The 12416-nt window shown below is 46.8% G+C and overlaps 1 protein-coding gene across 2 annotated transcripts in view; it reads left to right on the top strand.

Annotated features, from left to right (window-relative positions):
* HUWE1 (HECT, UBA and WWE domain containing E3 ubiquitin protein ligase 1) overlaps window positions 1-12416 on the top strand; it is a 96760-nt gene that overhangs the window by 57026 nt on the left and 27318 nt on the right. Inside the window, exons 30-51 of one of the 2 annotated variants that reach the window (XM_081845860.1) lie at window positions 368-584; window positions 762-884; window positions 1240-1474; window positions 1900-2130; window positions 2269-2391; window positions 2678-2773; window positions 3068-3337; window positions 4642-4794; window positions 5809-5936; window positions 6283-6364; window positions 6628-6804; window positions 6900-7059; window positions 7150-7508; window positions 7741-7936; window positions 8201-8377; window positions 8728-8873; window positions 9243-9309; window positions 9648-9862; window positions 10074-10285; window positions 11301-11483; window positions 11805-11977; window positions 12193-12341. In XM_081845860.1, coding sequence (XP_081701986.1) covers window positions 368-584; window positions 762-884; window positions 1240-1474; window positions 1900-2130; window positions 2269-2391; window positions 2678-2773; window positions 3068-3337; window positions 4642-4794; window positions 5809-5936; window positions 6283-6364; window positions 6628-6804; window positions 6900-7059; window positions 7150-7508; window positions 7741-7936; window positions 8201-8377; window positions 8728-8873; window positions 9243-9309; window positions 9648-9862; window positions 10074-10285; window positions 11301-11483; window positions 11805-11977; window positions 12193-12341 — 3872 coding nt within the window. The remainder of the gene's footprint in view (window positions 1-367; window positions 585-761; window positions 885-1239; window positions 1475-1899; window positions 2131-2268; window positions 2392-2677; window positions 2774-3067; window positions 3338-4641; window positions 4795-5808; window positions 5937-6282; window positions 6365-6627; window positions 6805-6899; window positions 7060-7149; window positions 7509-7740; window positions 7937-8200; window positions 8378-8727; window positions 8874-9242; window positions 9310-9647; window positions 9863-10073; window positions 10286-11300; window positions 11484-11804; window positions 11978-12192; window positions 12342-12416) is intronic. The other variant, XM_081845859.1, reaches the window with a different exon arrangement.

The following is a 12416-nucleotide window of genomic DNA, read 5'->3' as shown; positions in this document are numbered from 1 at the left end:
TACTAAACATCAGGAAGAACTTTCTGACAGTAAGAGCTGTTCAACAGTGGAACAGACTCCTATGAGAGGTGGTGGATTGTTCTTCCTTTGAGGTTTTTAAGCAAAGGTTGGATACTCATCTCATTTATGATCTAGCTGAGATGCCTGCATTGTAGGGGGTTGGACTAGTTGAACCTCTGCATCCCATCCAGCTCTCCAGTTCTATGATTTTATGACTTTATGGTTCTCAGTAAAGCAGGAAATTAGAGATTATGCCAACACCAGGTGGAAAGTCCTCATAAGCTTCTTTATTTTGGCACAGTTTACTCGTACCAAGAGTTCCTGCAAGTAAAGAAAATCAGTTCTTCATTCTCTCTCTGTATCTCAGCTTCGTCTAGGTTAGGCCGTGCCTTGGCTGAACTGTTTGGGTTGCTGGTCAAGCTGTGTGTGGGTTCTCCAGTAAGACAACGCCGGAGCCACCATGCTGCTAGCACCACTACTGCTCCCACACCGGCTGCTCGCTCGACAGCATCAGCACTGACCAAACTACTCACAAAGGGGCTTTCCTGGCAGCCCCCACCATACACACCCACCCCCCGCTTCCGGTGAGTCCTGTCTACTATAAATTGATCTCAAGTTCCACAGTGTTTGCAGGAAGAAAGGAAATTTTATACTTGGATGCTTGTAAATACTCTTCCTGAGGTGCTGGGACTCAAAGAATGTTTGAGTGTTTAATCTTGCAGAATCATCAGCCTAACTATCTAAATCTATTTTTCTTCTAGGTTGACTTTTTTCATCTGTTCTGTGGGTTTCACCTCACCAATGTTGTTTGATGAGCGGAAGTATCCCTACCACCTAATGCTGCAGAAATTTTTGTGCTCAGGGGGCCACAATGCACTCTTTGAGTAAGCATTTATCTACTGCACTCCACTTTTTCTAGTATAGGAGACTGAAAATTGGGTTTGAAGGTTCTGTAGTTTTATGTGCTGTAGTCAAAAAATGAGATTGAAAAACTAAAACCTCTGTCATCCATTGTTTGCTCAATTACTTAATATAACATACGTTGCTAATGACACTAATTGTGTGGGTGATGGAGGTGGCACTAGGATATGTGAAAAGTAGCTTTTAAGTCAGTGGGAAGATCAATAAATGGGGCCCAAATGCGGGTGCATAATATTGTGGGATCCTGTAGAAAAAACATTCAAGTCCAAATGCTTAGAGGTTGTGACACTATTTGTGTTCATTCCTTTTTTCCTTTAGAACATTCAACTGGGCCCTTTCCATGGGTGGCAAAGTTCCTGTCGCTGAGGGCCTGGAACACCCAGACCTACCTGATGGCACAGGAGAGTTTCTGGATGCCTGGCTTATGCTGGTGGAGAAAATGGTGAATCCCACCACAGTGCTGGAATCTCCCCATTCATTGCCTGCCAAGCTGCCAGGTGGGCAGAACTACCTGCAGTTCAGTGCCCTGCGCTTCCTCGTGGTAACACAGAAGGTGAGCAGCCTCTCCTATCCAGCTTATACTATAGGTCTATAGGCACCATTATACCAGAATCTGGTTCAGTGTGTCTTGACTGTGGCAAGGACTCTCAAATCATTTATTTTATTCTAATGTTATAGTCTAATAAAGCTGACCTGTATGGTGCTCTTAGTAGTTTGTTCAACAAACCTGTTCATCGAATGCTTTATAGAGAGTTCAAAATGCTATATACTGCTAAATTATAAACATTTAATTCTGTTAATACTCCTAGCCAGGGCTTTGTGTTGCACTACTTAATGCGGAATGCACCATACTGAGAAATCTCTTGCTCTTTTCTTTGAATGATTCCCCTCCGCACGGACACATATTTTGCCACCTTCTGCTCCAAGGAATGTAACCCAAGTAGGACTAAGTTTGCTAATTCTTTCTCCGTGGTGCAGGCAGCCTTCACTTGCATCAAGAACTTATGGAACCGCAAGCCACTGAAGGTATATGGAGGACGCATGGCAGAGTCCATGTTGGCCATCCTGTGCCACATCCTGCGTGGAGAGCCTGTCATCCGTGAGCGCCTTGGGAAGGAGAAAGAAGGAGCACGCAGTGAGGAGGAGGCAGGGCAAGAGGAAGGTGGTGCTCGAAGGGAGCCCCAGGTCAACCAACAGCAGCTGCAGCAGGTAGGTAGAAATCAACTTATTATTCCACCATAAAGAGCACCCTCCCATCCAGAGATACTCCATCCAAACTGTGTCTTCCACGACAGTCTCTTCAGTCTGCATTTCTGATCTTTTAAAAACCTGTCTCTCTCTCTTCAGTTGATGGATATGGGCTTTACACGGGAGCATGCCATGGAAGCTCTGCTGAATACCAGCACCATGGAACAAGCTACAGAGTATCTGCTGACCCATCCTCCTCCACTTATGGGTGGTGTTGTTAGGGTAAGGCCACTTAGCAGCTAAGACTAAGTAGCAGGGGAGGGGCATATTCCTGGGCTGCCACTCTCTCCAGCTTGATACTTCTGAAGGAAAATGTGTACTGCAAGCTAGTTTAATGTAGTTGTGGTGGCCTTAGCCAGGAGGATTGTGTAAGCAGTGTACCCAAAGGGTAGGTCTCTTCCTACTTGAATTCTGCAATTTAGGCCCTGTAGACTGTTTGGAGAACTCTTTAGTTTCCCTTGCATTGAGTTCTGTAACCTCACAGGGTTATTTCTGTGTTGTATGACAGGATCTGAGTATGTCTGAAGAAGATCAAATGATGAGGGCCATTGCTATGTCACTGGGACAAGACATCCCCATGGACCAAAGAGCTGAATCACCAGAGGTAAAGGCATCATAAGGGGATTCCATAAAGTGCTGGGTTGAAGGAATACTGGTGAGGTTTTTGGAAAGAAGTCGGGAGTGGGCTGGCATATGCATCCTGGAATTCAAAGGTTGCAGAAATGTGGTGAGAACCTGTGGTCGTGACAATGTAAATATCGCAGACTCAGTTTTCTTTGATAATAATAGGACAGCTGCAAATAGCAGAGGAACCGTGCCTTATCTTTGAGGGAGGTAGGCAGGTGAGTCTGTGGTACTGTGAAAGCAATATTTATAACCTGCCGTTTCTGCTCTCTAGGAAGCTGCCTGCCGAAAAGAGGAGGAAGAACGTAAGGCCAGGGAGAAGCAAGAAGAGGAGGAGGCAAAGTGTCTAGAGAAGTTCCAGGATGCCGAACCTCTGGAGCAAGAAGAGCTGCACAGCTTTACAGACACCATGCTTCCTGGCTGCTTCCACCTGTTGGATGAGCTGCCAGACACGGTGTACCGGGTCTGCGACCTCATCATGACTGCCATCAAGCGCAATGGGGCTGACTACAGAGACATGATCCTCAAACAAGTGGTGAATCAGGTGAGCGTATCTACCAAGACCACACAATCTCTTTACATTGGGAGGCGTCCTGAACAATACCCAGTCCATTTTAAGCTATTCTTGCCCTGAACAAGACTGCATTATCCCAGTGCTCTGTTAGCCTAGGTGATTATCCAAGATGCTCTAGAAGAGGAAAAGGCTTCTTTAGGTACTTAAGTTCACCTGGTTTTCTGGGACAATCTGGAAGACAGGCTGCAAGCATTGGGTTCAGTTAGAGCTTGGATTTGAGATCCTGGAAGATAATGATATCTGAATTGGGCCGCACGATGTGTGCTGGATGACAGGACTCCCAAGGACTGCTTAATGTACGATACATTAGGAAAAATCAAGAACGCAATTGAAAACTGCATGTTTTCCTCTTTGTGTACAAAGCAGGAAGCTCAGTTGGCCACAGAGGCTTTGAGGTAGATGTGTACACACATGGGTAACTCAGGTGTAATGGTACAGGCGACTCCCCAATTATGTAGTGGTTACGTTCTGAATCCCTGCACGTGTCACTGAAATCGCATAAAATGGGGAGTTGCCTGTCAGCTCAACAAAGCCCCGCTGATGTGTGTGGAAGAAGTTTCTTCCCTGTGCATCAGCTGAGCTGGTCAAGAAGACCCGCTGCCACTTTGGCTCGTGTGAGCCAGAGACACAGCAGGGCTTTCTGCCTGATGCTCGGGAAGGTGCAGCAGCAACCACTTTGCCACACATCAGCTGTTAGCTGGGAGCCTCAGCAAAGCCCTGTTGCACCTCTGGCTCATGAAGAGACCATCCCCGGAGTCCGAAAGATGTCCCCTTCAGGGAGGGTCTCCTCACGAGCTAGAGGCTCAGCAGGGCTTTGCTGAGGGTCATCAGGTCTCTCCCCCCACTTCCAGGTTTCTGGAGCCATGCATATGCATGGTCAAACGTGAATTGAACACATGGTAGTGGGGGGGGGGATACCTGAATATACATGCTCTCTTGAAACATAAGCATTTATCTCAGTAGGGAAAACTCTGTTTAAGTAGCTGGGAGGCAGCAGGGAGATAATGTGGAACCCAAGGTATAACAAATTAACAAGAGCATGTCTCCAGGTAGAATTCATAGAGGTCAGTGTTTGATATGCTTAGGTCTCAGTTTTAGAACAGTTAACTTCCTGTTGCCAACAGGTGCCTGTAGGGCCTAGCATCATAGCCTTCTGAGCAAATACCTTAATGCCATTGTGTTCTGGATGTTCTGTAATGGATTAAGACTAGTGTCCAAGAAAGGCTATCTTGCTGATAATCCACTCCATTCATAACATGCCCTTTCTTTGGCAGGTGTGGGAAGCCGCTGATGTCCTTATAAAAGCAGCTCTGCCCCTCACCACTAGCGACACCAAGACTGTCTCAGAGTGGATCAGCCAGATGGCTACCCTGCCACAGGCCTCTAACCTGGCCACACGCATCCTGCTGTTAACTTTACTCTTTGAGGTGAGTCCAAAGAAAGGGGAAGGAGACGTACCCACCCCCCACCAGCTACCCCATGTCTTTGTTCAACTTTTACCTGGGATGGGGTTGGAGGGTCAGGACTGGACATTCAAGCATTTGAGGTGATAGTTATCATGTTTTCCTATAGAATTTGGATTGCTCTTTACATATAGCATTTATCTCATAGCCCTCCCTTGCTGTTTCATTGCTTTAATCACTAGATGTTTCTCACTTCTCACAAAGTCCAGGATATAGAGCATATGGAACGTAATTATTTGATAGAGAGAGTGGACGTGATCACTCTAGTTCATGATACTTTGTCATTTAGGGTTTTCTATTATAACTGCTTAGGCATCTATATGTTAAGCAGTGTCTGTATGTGTTATATAACATTAACATTAATATATTCATATTTCATATTTGACACTGAAATATTCCTTTTTTCAAGGATACTATACACACACACACAACCACAGAATACTCAAATTCAAATAACTTTGGTGAACACATCTACAGATTGCTTTCTACTAGGCCAGCCTTCCCCAACCTGATGCCTTCCAAATTCTTGCTGGTACTGATGGGAGCTGTTGCTAACATCTGGAGGGCACCTGGTTGAGGAATGCTGTATTACAGCATACAGTTGTGTGGGATGGGATAATTTTTTACAGGACAGTTGTGCTTTTCATTCAATCATCATCATCAACTATTCTTATTATTCTTATTACCACCCTACCCATCTGGCTGGGGTTCCCCAGCCAGTGTGGGCAGCTTACAGTATATCAAAAAACACTTCAATAAACTTTGGATAAAGAGGTTGATGTATGCTGTTAGATGTGAACTACGCTGAGGACCTGTACAATAGAGCATGCACTTGAAAAGAAAATGCCTCACACTCCCCTTCACTTGGCTCTGAAGTGATGATAACACTTAGAACTTTGAATGTAATGGTCAGTTTGTGCTCCAGTTAGTCCTATCTGCTGCATGGTTGCCAACCTCTTTACCTTTGTTTCCCTGCAGGAGCTTAAGTTGCCATGTGCTCGTGTTGTAGAATCTAGCGGCATCCTCAACGTTCTGATCAAACTGCTAGAAGTGGTGCAGCCCTGCCTGCAAGCTGCCAAGGAGCAAAAGGAAGTGCAGACACCAAAGTAAGCAACAAAACAGGATATAGGGTGGAGCTGCAAAGCCCCAAGCCAGGCTTACCCACGCTTTGATATACATTACCTGGGTTTTGCTTCTGGTCTTTCTTGTGAGGAGAAGCTACCAGTTTTGTATTTGTACCTAATGAAATAGATAATGGTTTAATAATGCTGGATGCAGTTACTAACCTGGAATGAAATTGGGTTTACCTCCCTCCTTGAGTCCAGAAGGTCTTGCTACTGTTTTCTTGGCAGAGTTTTAATCCCAAAAATGGCTGCAGTATCTTGGCTGAGGAACCCATGCAATATATTTTGTTGGATGCCTTAGCTGATGTAATTAACTTGCCTCCCACAGGTGGATCACCCCAGTGCTGTTGCTGATTGACTTCTATGAGAAGACAGCTATCTCCTCCAAGAGGAGGGCCCAGATGAACAAGGTATGAGCTCAGGGTGGTGGTGTGGGAAATGCAAGCTATTACGAAGGGGACTGGGAGAAAGGATCCTGGCCACTGGAATTGTGAGTGTGCACGGCAAATAAGCTGTGGCATTTGCAATACGCCCTGATACAACCAGGCTGCAATCTTTTATTAGAACTGGGAGCAAGTTCCATTGAACTTTATGGATCTCAATTCTGAGTAGACATGGAGAGAACTGCAGTGTAGGTCTGCAAATGCTAAGAATCTGTCTTCTTTCTCTCCAGTACCTCCAAGCCAATGGCAACAACTGGCGCTGGTTTGACGATCGCTCAGGCCGTTGGTGTAGCTATAGTGCAAGCAACAACAGCACCATCGACACAGCGTGGAAAGCAGGAGAGACCAGTGTTCGTTTCACTGCTGGCCGCCGGCGCTATACTGTGCAATTCACTACAATGGTGCAGGTATAGGCATTGGGAATGTTGTCATGGGTGTTCTCTGAGGTCGTTGGGCACATGGGGTATGGTAGTCTTAACCTCCCTCTTGTTTCCTTAATCAGGTGAATGAAGAAACTGGGAACCGGCGTCCAGTAATGTTGACTTTGCTCAGGGTGCCCCGGCTCAGTAAGAGTATGAAAGAGGGCAATGGACAAGAGCTGGAGAGAACCTTGGAGGAAGGCAAGGAGGTCGAAAACAAGCCAAAGGAGGAGAAAGCAAATGGTACTGAATATGTAGTCTCATCACTGGCTTACCTATAGAGTAGGAGACTGGAACTTGTAACCTCAAACCTATTTTATCTTCCCTCATCAGATAGCCCTGCTTCTACTGAGAGTCTCACCCTGGAGAAGGAAGCACCTTCAGAAGAGGCCAAACCATCAGAGATCCTCATCCAGGGCCTGACAGAGGAAATGGTTACCGTGTTGATCCGTGCCTGTGTCAGCATGTTGGGTGTTCCTGTGGAACCAGACACACTACACGCCACGTTGCGCCTCTGTCTGCGCCTCACCCGCCACCACAAATACGCCATGATGTTTGCAGAACTCAAGAGCACACGCATGATCCTGGGTCTCACGCAGAGCTCTGGCTTCAACGGCTTCACGCCTCTTGTCACCCTTCTTTTCCGACACATAATCGAGGATCCCTGCACACTTCATCACACCATGGAGAAGGTATGGCTTGCTTCTGCTGACTTCACCATAGAGAAGGTAGAGTCTTAGAAGCTTTCTTCTGTATAGGTCTTGCACACTAAAGAGGAGACTTGACTCAGCTCAGACAGCATATGGAAAGTGTTGCTGCTTCGGTAATTGCTCGGGCTTCCTGAAATCTCCATTGCCTTGTCCAGTAGAACTGGCTTTTTCAATTGCGGGTATGAATGCACATTTCTCTTTTTGTCTGTTCCAGGTTGTGCGCTCAGCAGCCACCAGTGGAGCAGGCAGCACAACTTCAGGTGTCGTGTCAGGCAGTTTGGGCTCTCGGGAGATCAACTACATTTTGCGAGTGCTGGGCCCAGCTGCTTGCCGCAACCCAGAGATCTTCACTGAGGTGGCCAATGGCTGCATTCGCATTGCCCTGCCTGCTCCCCGTGGCTCTGGAACTGGTAAGTAATTCAGAACCCTGCTGGTTTTCCTACAGTGTCCGCGCTAATGCAGTGTGCCCATTTGCACATGGAACTTCTTCATAATTTGAGGTAGAAGGAGGTCTGGGTCAGAGATAGAAGAGAAGTATGAATCCTAGAGTAATCTTGTGCCAAAATAAAAAGCAGCTGGAAAAATCGCAAAGAACTAACCCCCTTCCCTCCTTAAGTCCCAGGTTCCTTTACCAGTGTTGGCTGCTCTAGTTTTTTTTATTATTTCTCCTTTTGCTCCCCAAGCCTCTGATGACGAATTCGAGAACCTGCGGATCAAGGGCCCCAACGCTGTGCAGCTGGTAAAAACCACTCCAGTAAAGCCCTCACCGCTGCCTGTCATACCTGACACTATCAAGGAGGTGATCTATGACATGCTGAATGCTCTGGCTGCCTACCATGCCCCTGATGAAGGTACATGACTACCTGGGACAGGATGGGTGGGAATTTCTATGCATGGGGGAACCAAGGGCCTCATTCTGTTGAGGAGGACTTCATGTTGCCTGAACAGAAGCTCCCTTCTGATCAGTCCTTTTTATTAAAGCTGGAACCCAGTATTATCCATTTCACTTCCCATCCCCAAAAGACTAGTAATAACAAAGTGCTTTTCTTTCAGCAAGTCTTCAGATCATGGAATTGGGTGTAAGATAAACACCACACCAGCTTCTTGAAATAAACACTTTGAATTTGCCATGTATATATGTATAATGGCTCTCTGAAGAGACATTGTCAATGGTGGTCATGGTTTCATTTCCCCTCTCCAGCAGACAAGTCTGAACCCAAGGCAAGCAGTACTAACCAGGAGATGAGCCAGATCCTGCAAGAAATTGGAGATGATATGTACCAGCAGTATCGCTCTCTAACCCGTCAGGGCAGTGACTTTGACTCTCAGACCGGCTTTGGCATCAATGTGAGTCTGCCAGAAGCAAAAACCCAAACTCCACAGTAACATCTATCAGCTGTCAAAATCATTGAGCCATTTTTTCTGCAGCAATATCATAAATCCCATATCATCTCATTTTTGGCTCTTTTATTTCCTTTTGCTTTTTGAGGTTTTCAGTTGTTGGGGGTTGTGGACTGTATCTGAAGCATTGTTTAGATGTTGACTGCTTCTCTGGTTTCTTATGGTTTGAGACCTCTTGTGTATTCCACCTCTCTGTTGCTCCAAAGTAGCAGATGGCAGTGAAAACTGTAGTGCCTTGTCATGTGTGGAACTCTGTTGGTGGATTTTAGGCCATTCAGCACCATTTTGTCCATTGCCTTTGTTGTTCTTCTCTAGGCTCAGGTTTTTGCTGCTGATAGTGCAGCTGCTGAGACTCCCCAGTCTGGAACTCCCCAAGGAGATGGTAAGTCTCATCTTTGTTGATTAGACATAACAGTGTCTTAATGCCTCTCCGGGGATCTCCCTTGAAGCTATCCTGCAATTGGAAATACTAGTCCCTGATTAAAACAGACCCAGAATGACATTCCCCTGCTCAATCACTTCAAGTGTTGGGATGCCAGTCTCATTTCTCTTAGTTGTAAAGATGGGGCCCCTCAGTCTTTTTCCTGAAAGTGAGATCAAACCCCATCTGCCATACTGGAACCATGTCTCTCCTGAAACTTCGTGGGGAGGTTTTTTTGGGGGGGAGGGAGGCAGGGAGCAGTTCTTTCACTGGTTCTCCTTTTCCCTTGTGTCCTACAGCCTCCACTCCTGAAGAATCAAGAGAAAACAAGAAGGATAAGGAGGGTGATAAAGCAGCAGAGGAGAACAAGCAGAAGGCTAAGGGAAGCAAGCCACTTATGCCTACATCCACCATCTTGAGGCTGCTGGCAGAGCTTGTGCGCTCATATGTTGGCATTGCCACCTTAATTGCCAACTACAACTATACTGTGGGCCAGTCTGAGCTGATAAAGGAGGTGAGAAGCCCTGGAAGAACAAAACAAACCTAAGGAACTGTGGATTAGGAGTGGGGTAAATGCAAAATAAGACTTGGGGCCAGCACTGCTAGGTTCCAGAGAAGAGGAGTGAGTTTGGGTAGACTGCTTGGGAGGAGGAGTTGCTGATGAAAGAAGATGACTAGGCCACCCTGGCCTGCTCTCGCTACTATCTTTCATTTTGTCTTTTCAGGACTGTAGTGTGTTGGCCTTTGTGCTGGACCATTTGCTCCCTCACACCCAGAATGCAGAAGACAAAGATACACCAGCCTTGGCGCGCCTCTTCCTAGCCAGCTTGGCTGCAGCAGGTAGTGGCACAGATGCCCAGGTAGCCCTGGTGAATGAGGTGAAGGCAGCCCTGGGTCGGGCACTGGCCATGACAGAGAGTACTGAAAAGCATGCCAGGTGAGCTGGAAGATGTTGAGGATTGATTAGCACTTGAGAAGAGGATGTTGTATTACAACTCTCCTGTAATAGGTTCTTGCAGCTTTGCAGCCCAGGTATTCGTGGTTTTCAGTAGGTCTGCAGCAAAGGTCTTGACTAAATCATGTTTCTTTTTAGTACAGAGGTGCCCCGCAGGACGAACGCCTCGCAAGACGGAAAACCCGCTAGACGAAAGGGTTTCCCGTTTTGGAGGCGCTTCGCAAAATGAATTTCCCTATGGGCTTGCTTTGCAAGACGAAAATGTCTTGCGAGTTCCTGCGGGGTTTTTCCACTTTTTTCCCCCTTTTCCTAAGTCCTAAGCCGCTTATCAGCTGATCCGCTAATAGCGCTAATCCGCTAAGCTGTCAATGGGCTTGCTTCGCAAGACAAAAAAACCGCTATACGAAGAGCCTCATGGAACGGATTAATTTCGTCTTGCGAGGCACCACTGTAGTACCATTGTACCTTGGAAGTTGAACGGAAGCCGTTCTGGAAGTCCGTTCAACTTCCAAGACGTTCAGAAACCAAAGCACGGCTTCTGATTGGCTGCAGGAAGCTCCTGCAGCCAATCAGAAGCCCCGTTGGATGTTCGGGTTCCAAATAATGTTAGCAATCCAGAACACTCACTTCTGGGTTTGTGGCGTTCGGGAGCCAAAATGTCCAATTATCAAGGCATTCAGAAGCCAAGGTACGACTGTATAAAATTTTCAGGTACAGTATTTTGTAAATCAGGAATGGGGAACTTCCGGCCCGCCAAAAGTTGTTGGACACTAGCTCCCACCGGTCCCAGCCAGCATAGCTAATGGCAGGGGGGATGGGAGTTGTAGAATATCTGGAGGGTCACAGGTTCTCTGTCACTTTACTAAATTAGAATACTTGTTGCAGGAAAATAGATCCTTCCTGTTACAGGGATTGGGGCAGGGTATTGCAGGTTTTGCTAACCATGACACTGTTCTGGAAGTAAAGAAATGTCACTTTCCACTTTGACACTCTTTAGGCTGCAAGCTGTCATGTGCATCATCAGCACCATTATGGAATCATGCCCATCCACCTCTAGCTTCTACAGCAATGCCACAGCAAAAACCCAGCATAATGGCATGAACAACATCATCCGCCTCTTCCTCAAGAAGGGGTTGGTCAATGACCTGGCCAGGGTGCCTCACAGCCTTGATCTGTCCAGGTATGTGACTTATTTAACCGCAAGGAGATGGAGCGGGCCTCCTTCATGATCAGGGATGATGTTGAACAGTTGGTGTAGGGGACAAGGACAAGACCAAATGTAGAAGACAGATACAATCCCTTCCACTAAGATTTGGCCTTAGAAAGTTTTTTCCCCTATCTCTAGAACATAATTGAATTGGCATATTGAGAGAGCAGGCAGAATCATGACATCTTCCCACTAGAGGTTTCTCTTCGTTCTACCCCAGCTAAGGTTAGCTTTGCTATTAAGACCTTTGTTCACAGTCTGGAAACTCATATTGGCATGTGTTTTTCCTCCAAGTCCCAACATGGCTAACACAGTAAATGCAGCCCTGAAACCCTTGGAAACGTTATCACGAATTGTCAATCAGCCCAGTAGTCTGTTTGGTAGCAAAAGTGCCTCGAGCAAGAGCAAGGCGGAGCAGGATGCTCAGGGAGCAGCACAAGATGCCAACAGTGGCCAACAAGATGCAGGTATGCCGTCCTCAGCATCCATTGTTTATGGGTCATGTACCTCTTCTCTGTGATTTTTCATCAACCTCTTCCACAATAAGATCCACACCTGCCATCCCCTCCTTTCCTTGGCCTGGAATTTTTCTGACTTCCATTATGAGCCTCCATTAGTCTGTCTGCCACTAAGCTAATTCAAGGATGACTTGAGAGGGTAATATTGAGACCTTGACTTACAGGGGAGAGTGGGGAAGCAGAGGCCCCGGAGGAGGACCATGATGTTGCCCAAGCAGAAGTGACAGATGGTGACATCATGGATGGTGAAACGGAGAGCGATGCCGTGGTGATTGCTGGACAGCCGGAGGTGCTGAGCACGCAGGAGATGCAGGTATTGATGGTGGCTTGTAGGGACCCTGCCTGTATTGCATGCAGGAGGTGGCCACAGGTTTTAAGGCATGGGATG

The sequence above is a fragment of the Podarcis erhardii genome (assembly GCF_964252035.2).
Source record: "Podarcis erhardii genome assembly, chromosome: 17".
Taxonomy (NCBI): Eukaryota; Metazoa; Chordata; class Lepidosauria; order Squamata; family Lacertidae; genus Podarcis; species Podarcis erhardii.
The sequence above is the reverse complement of the archived record's forward strand: the minus strand, read 5'-3'. Positions and strand labels throughout refer to the sequence as shown.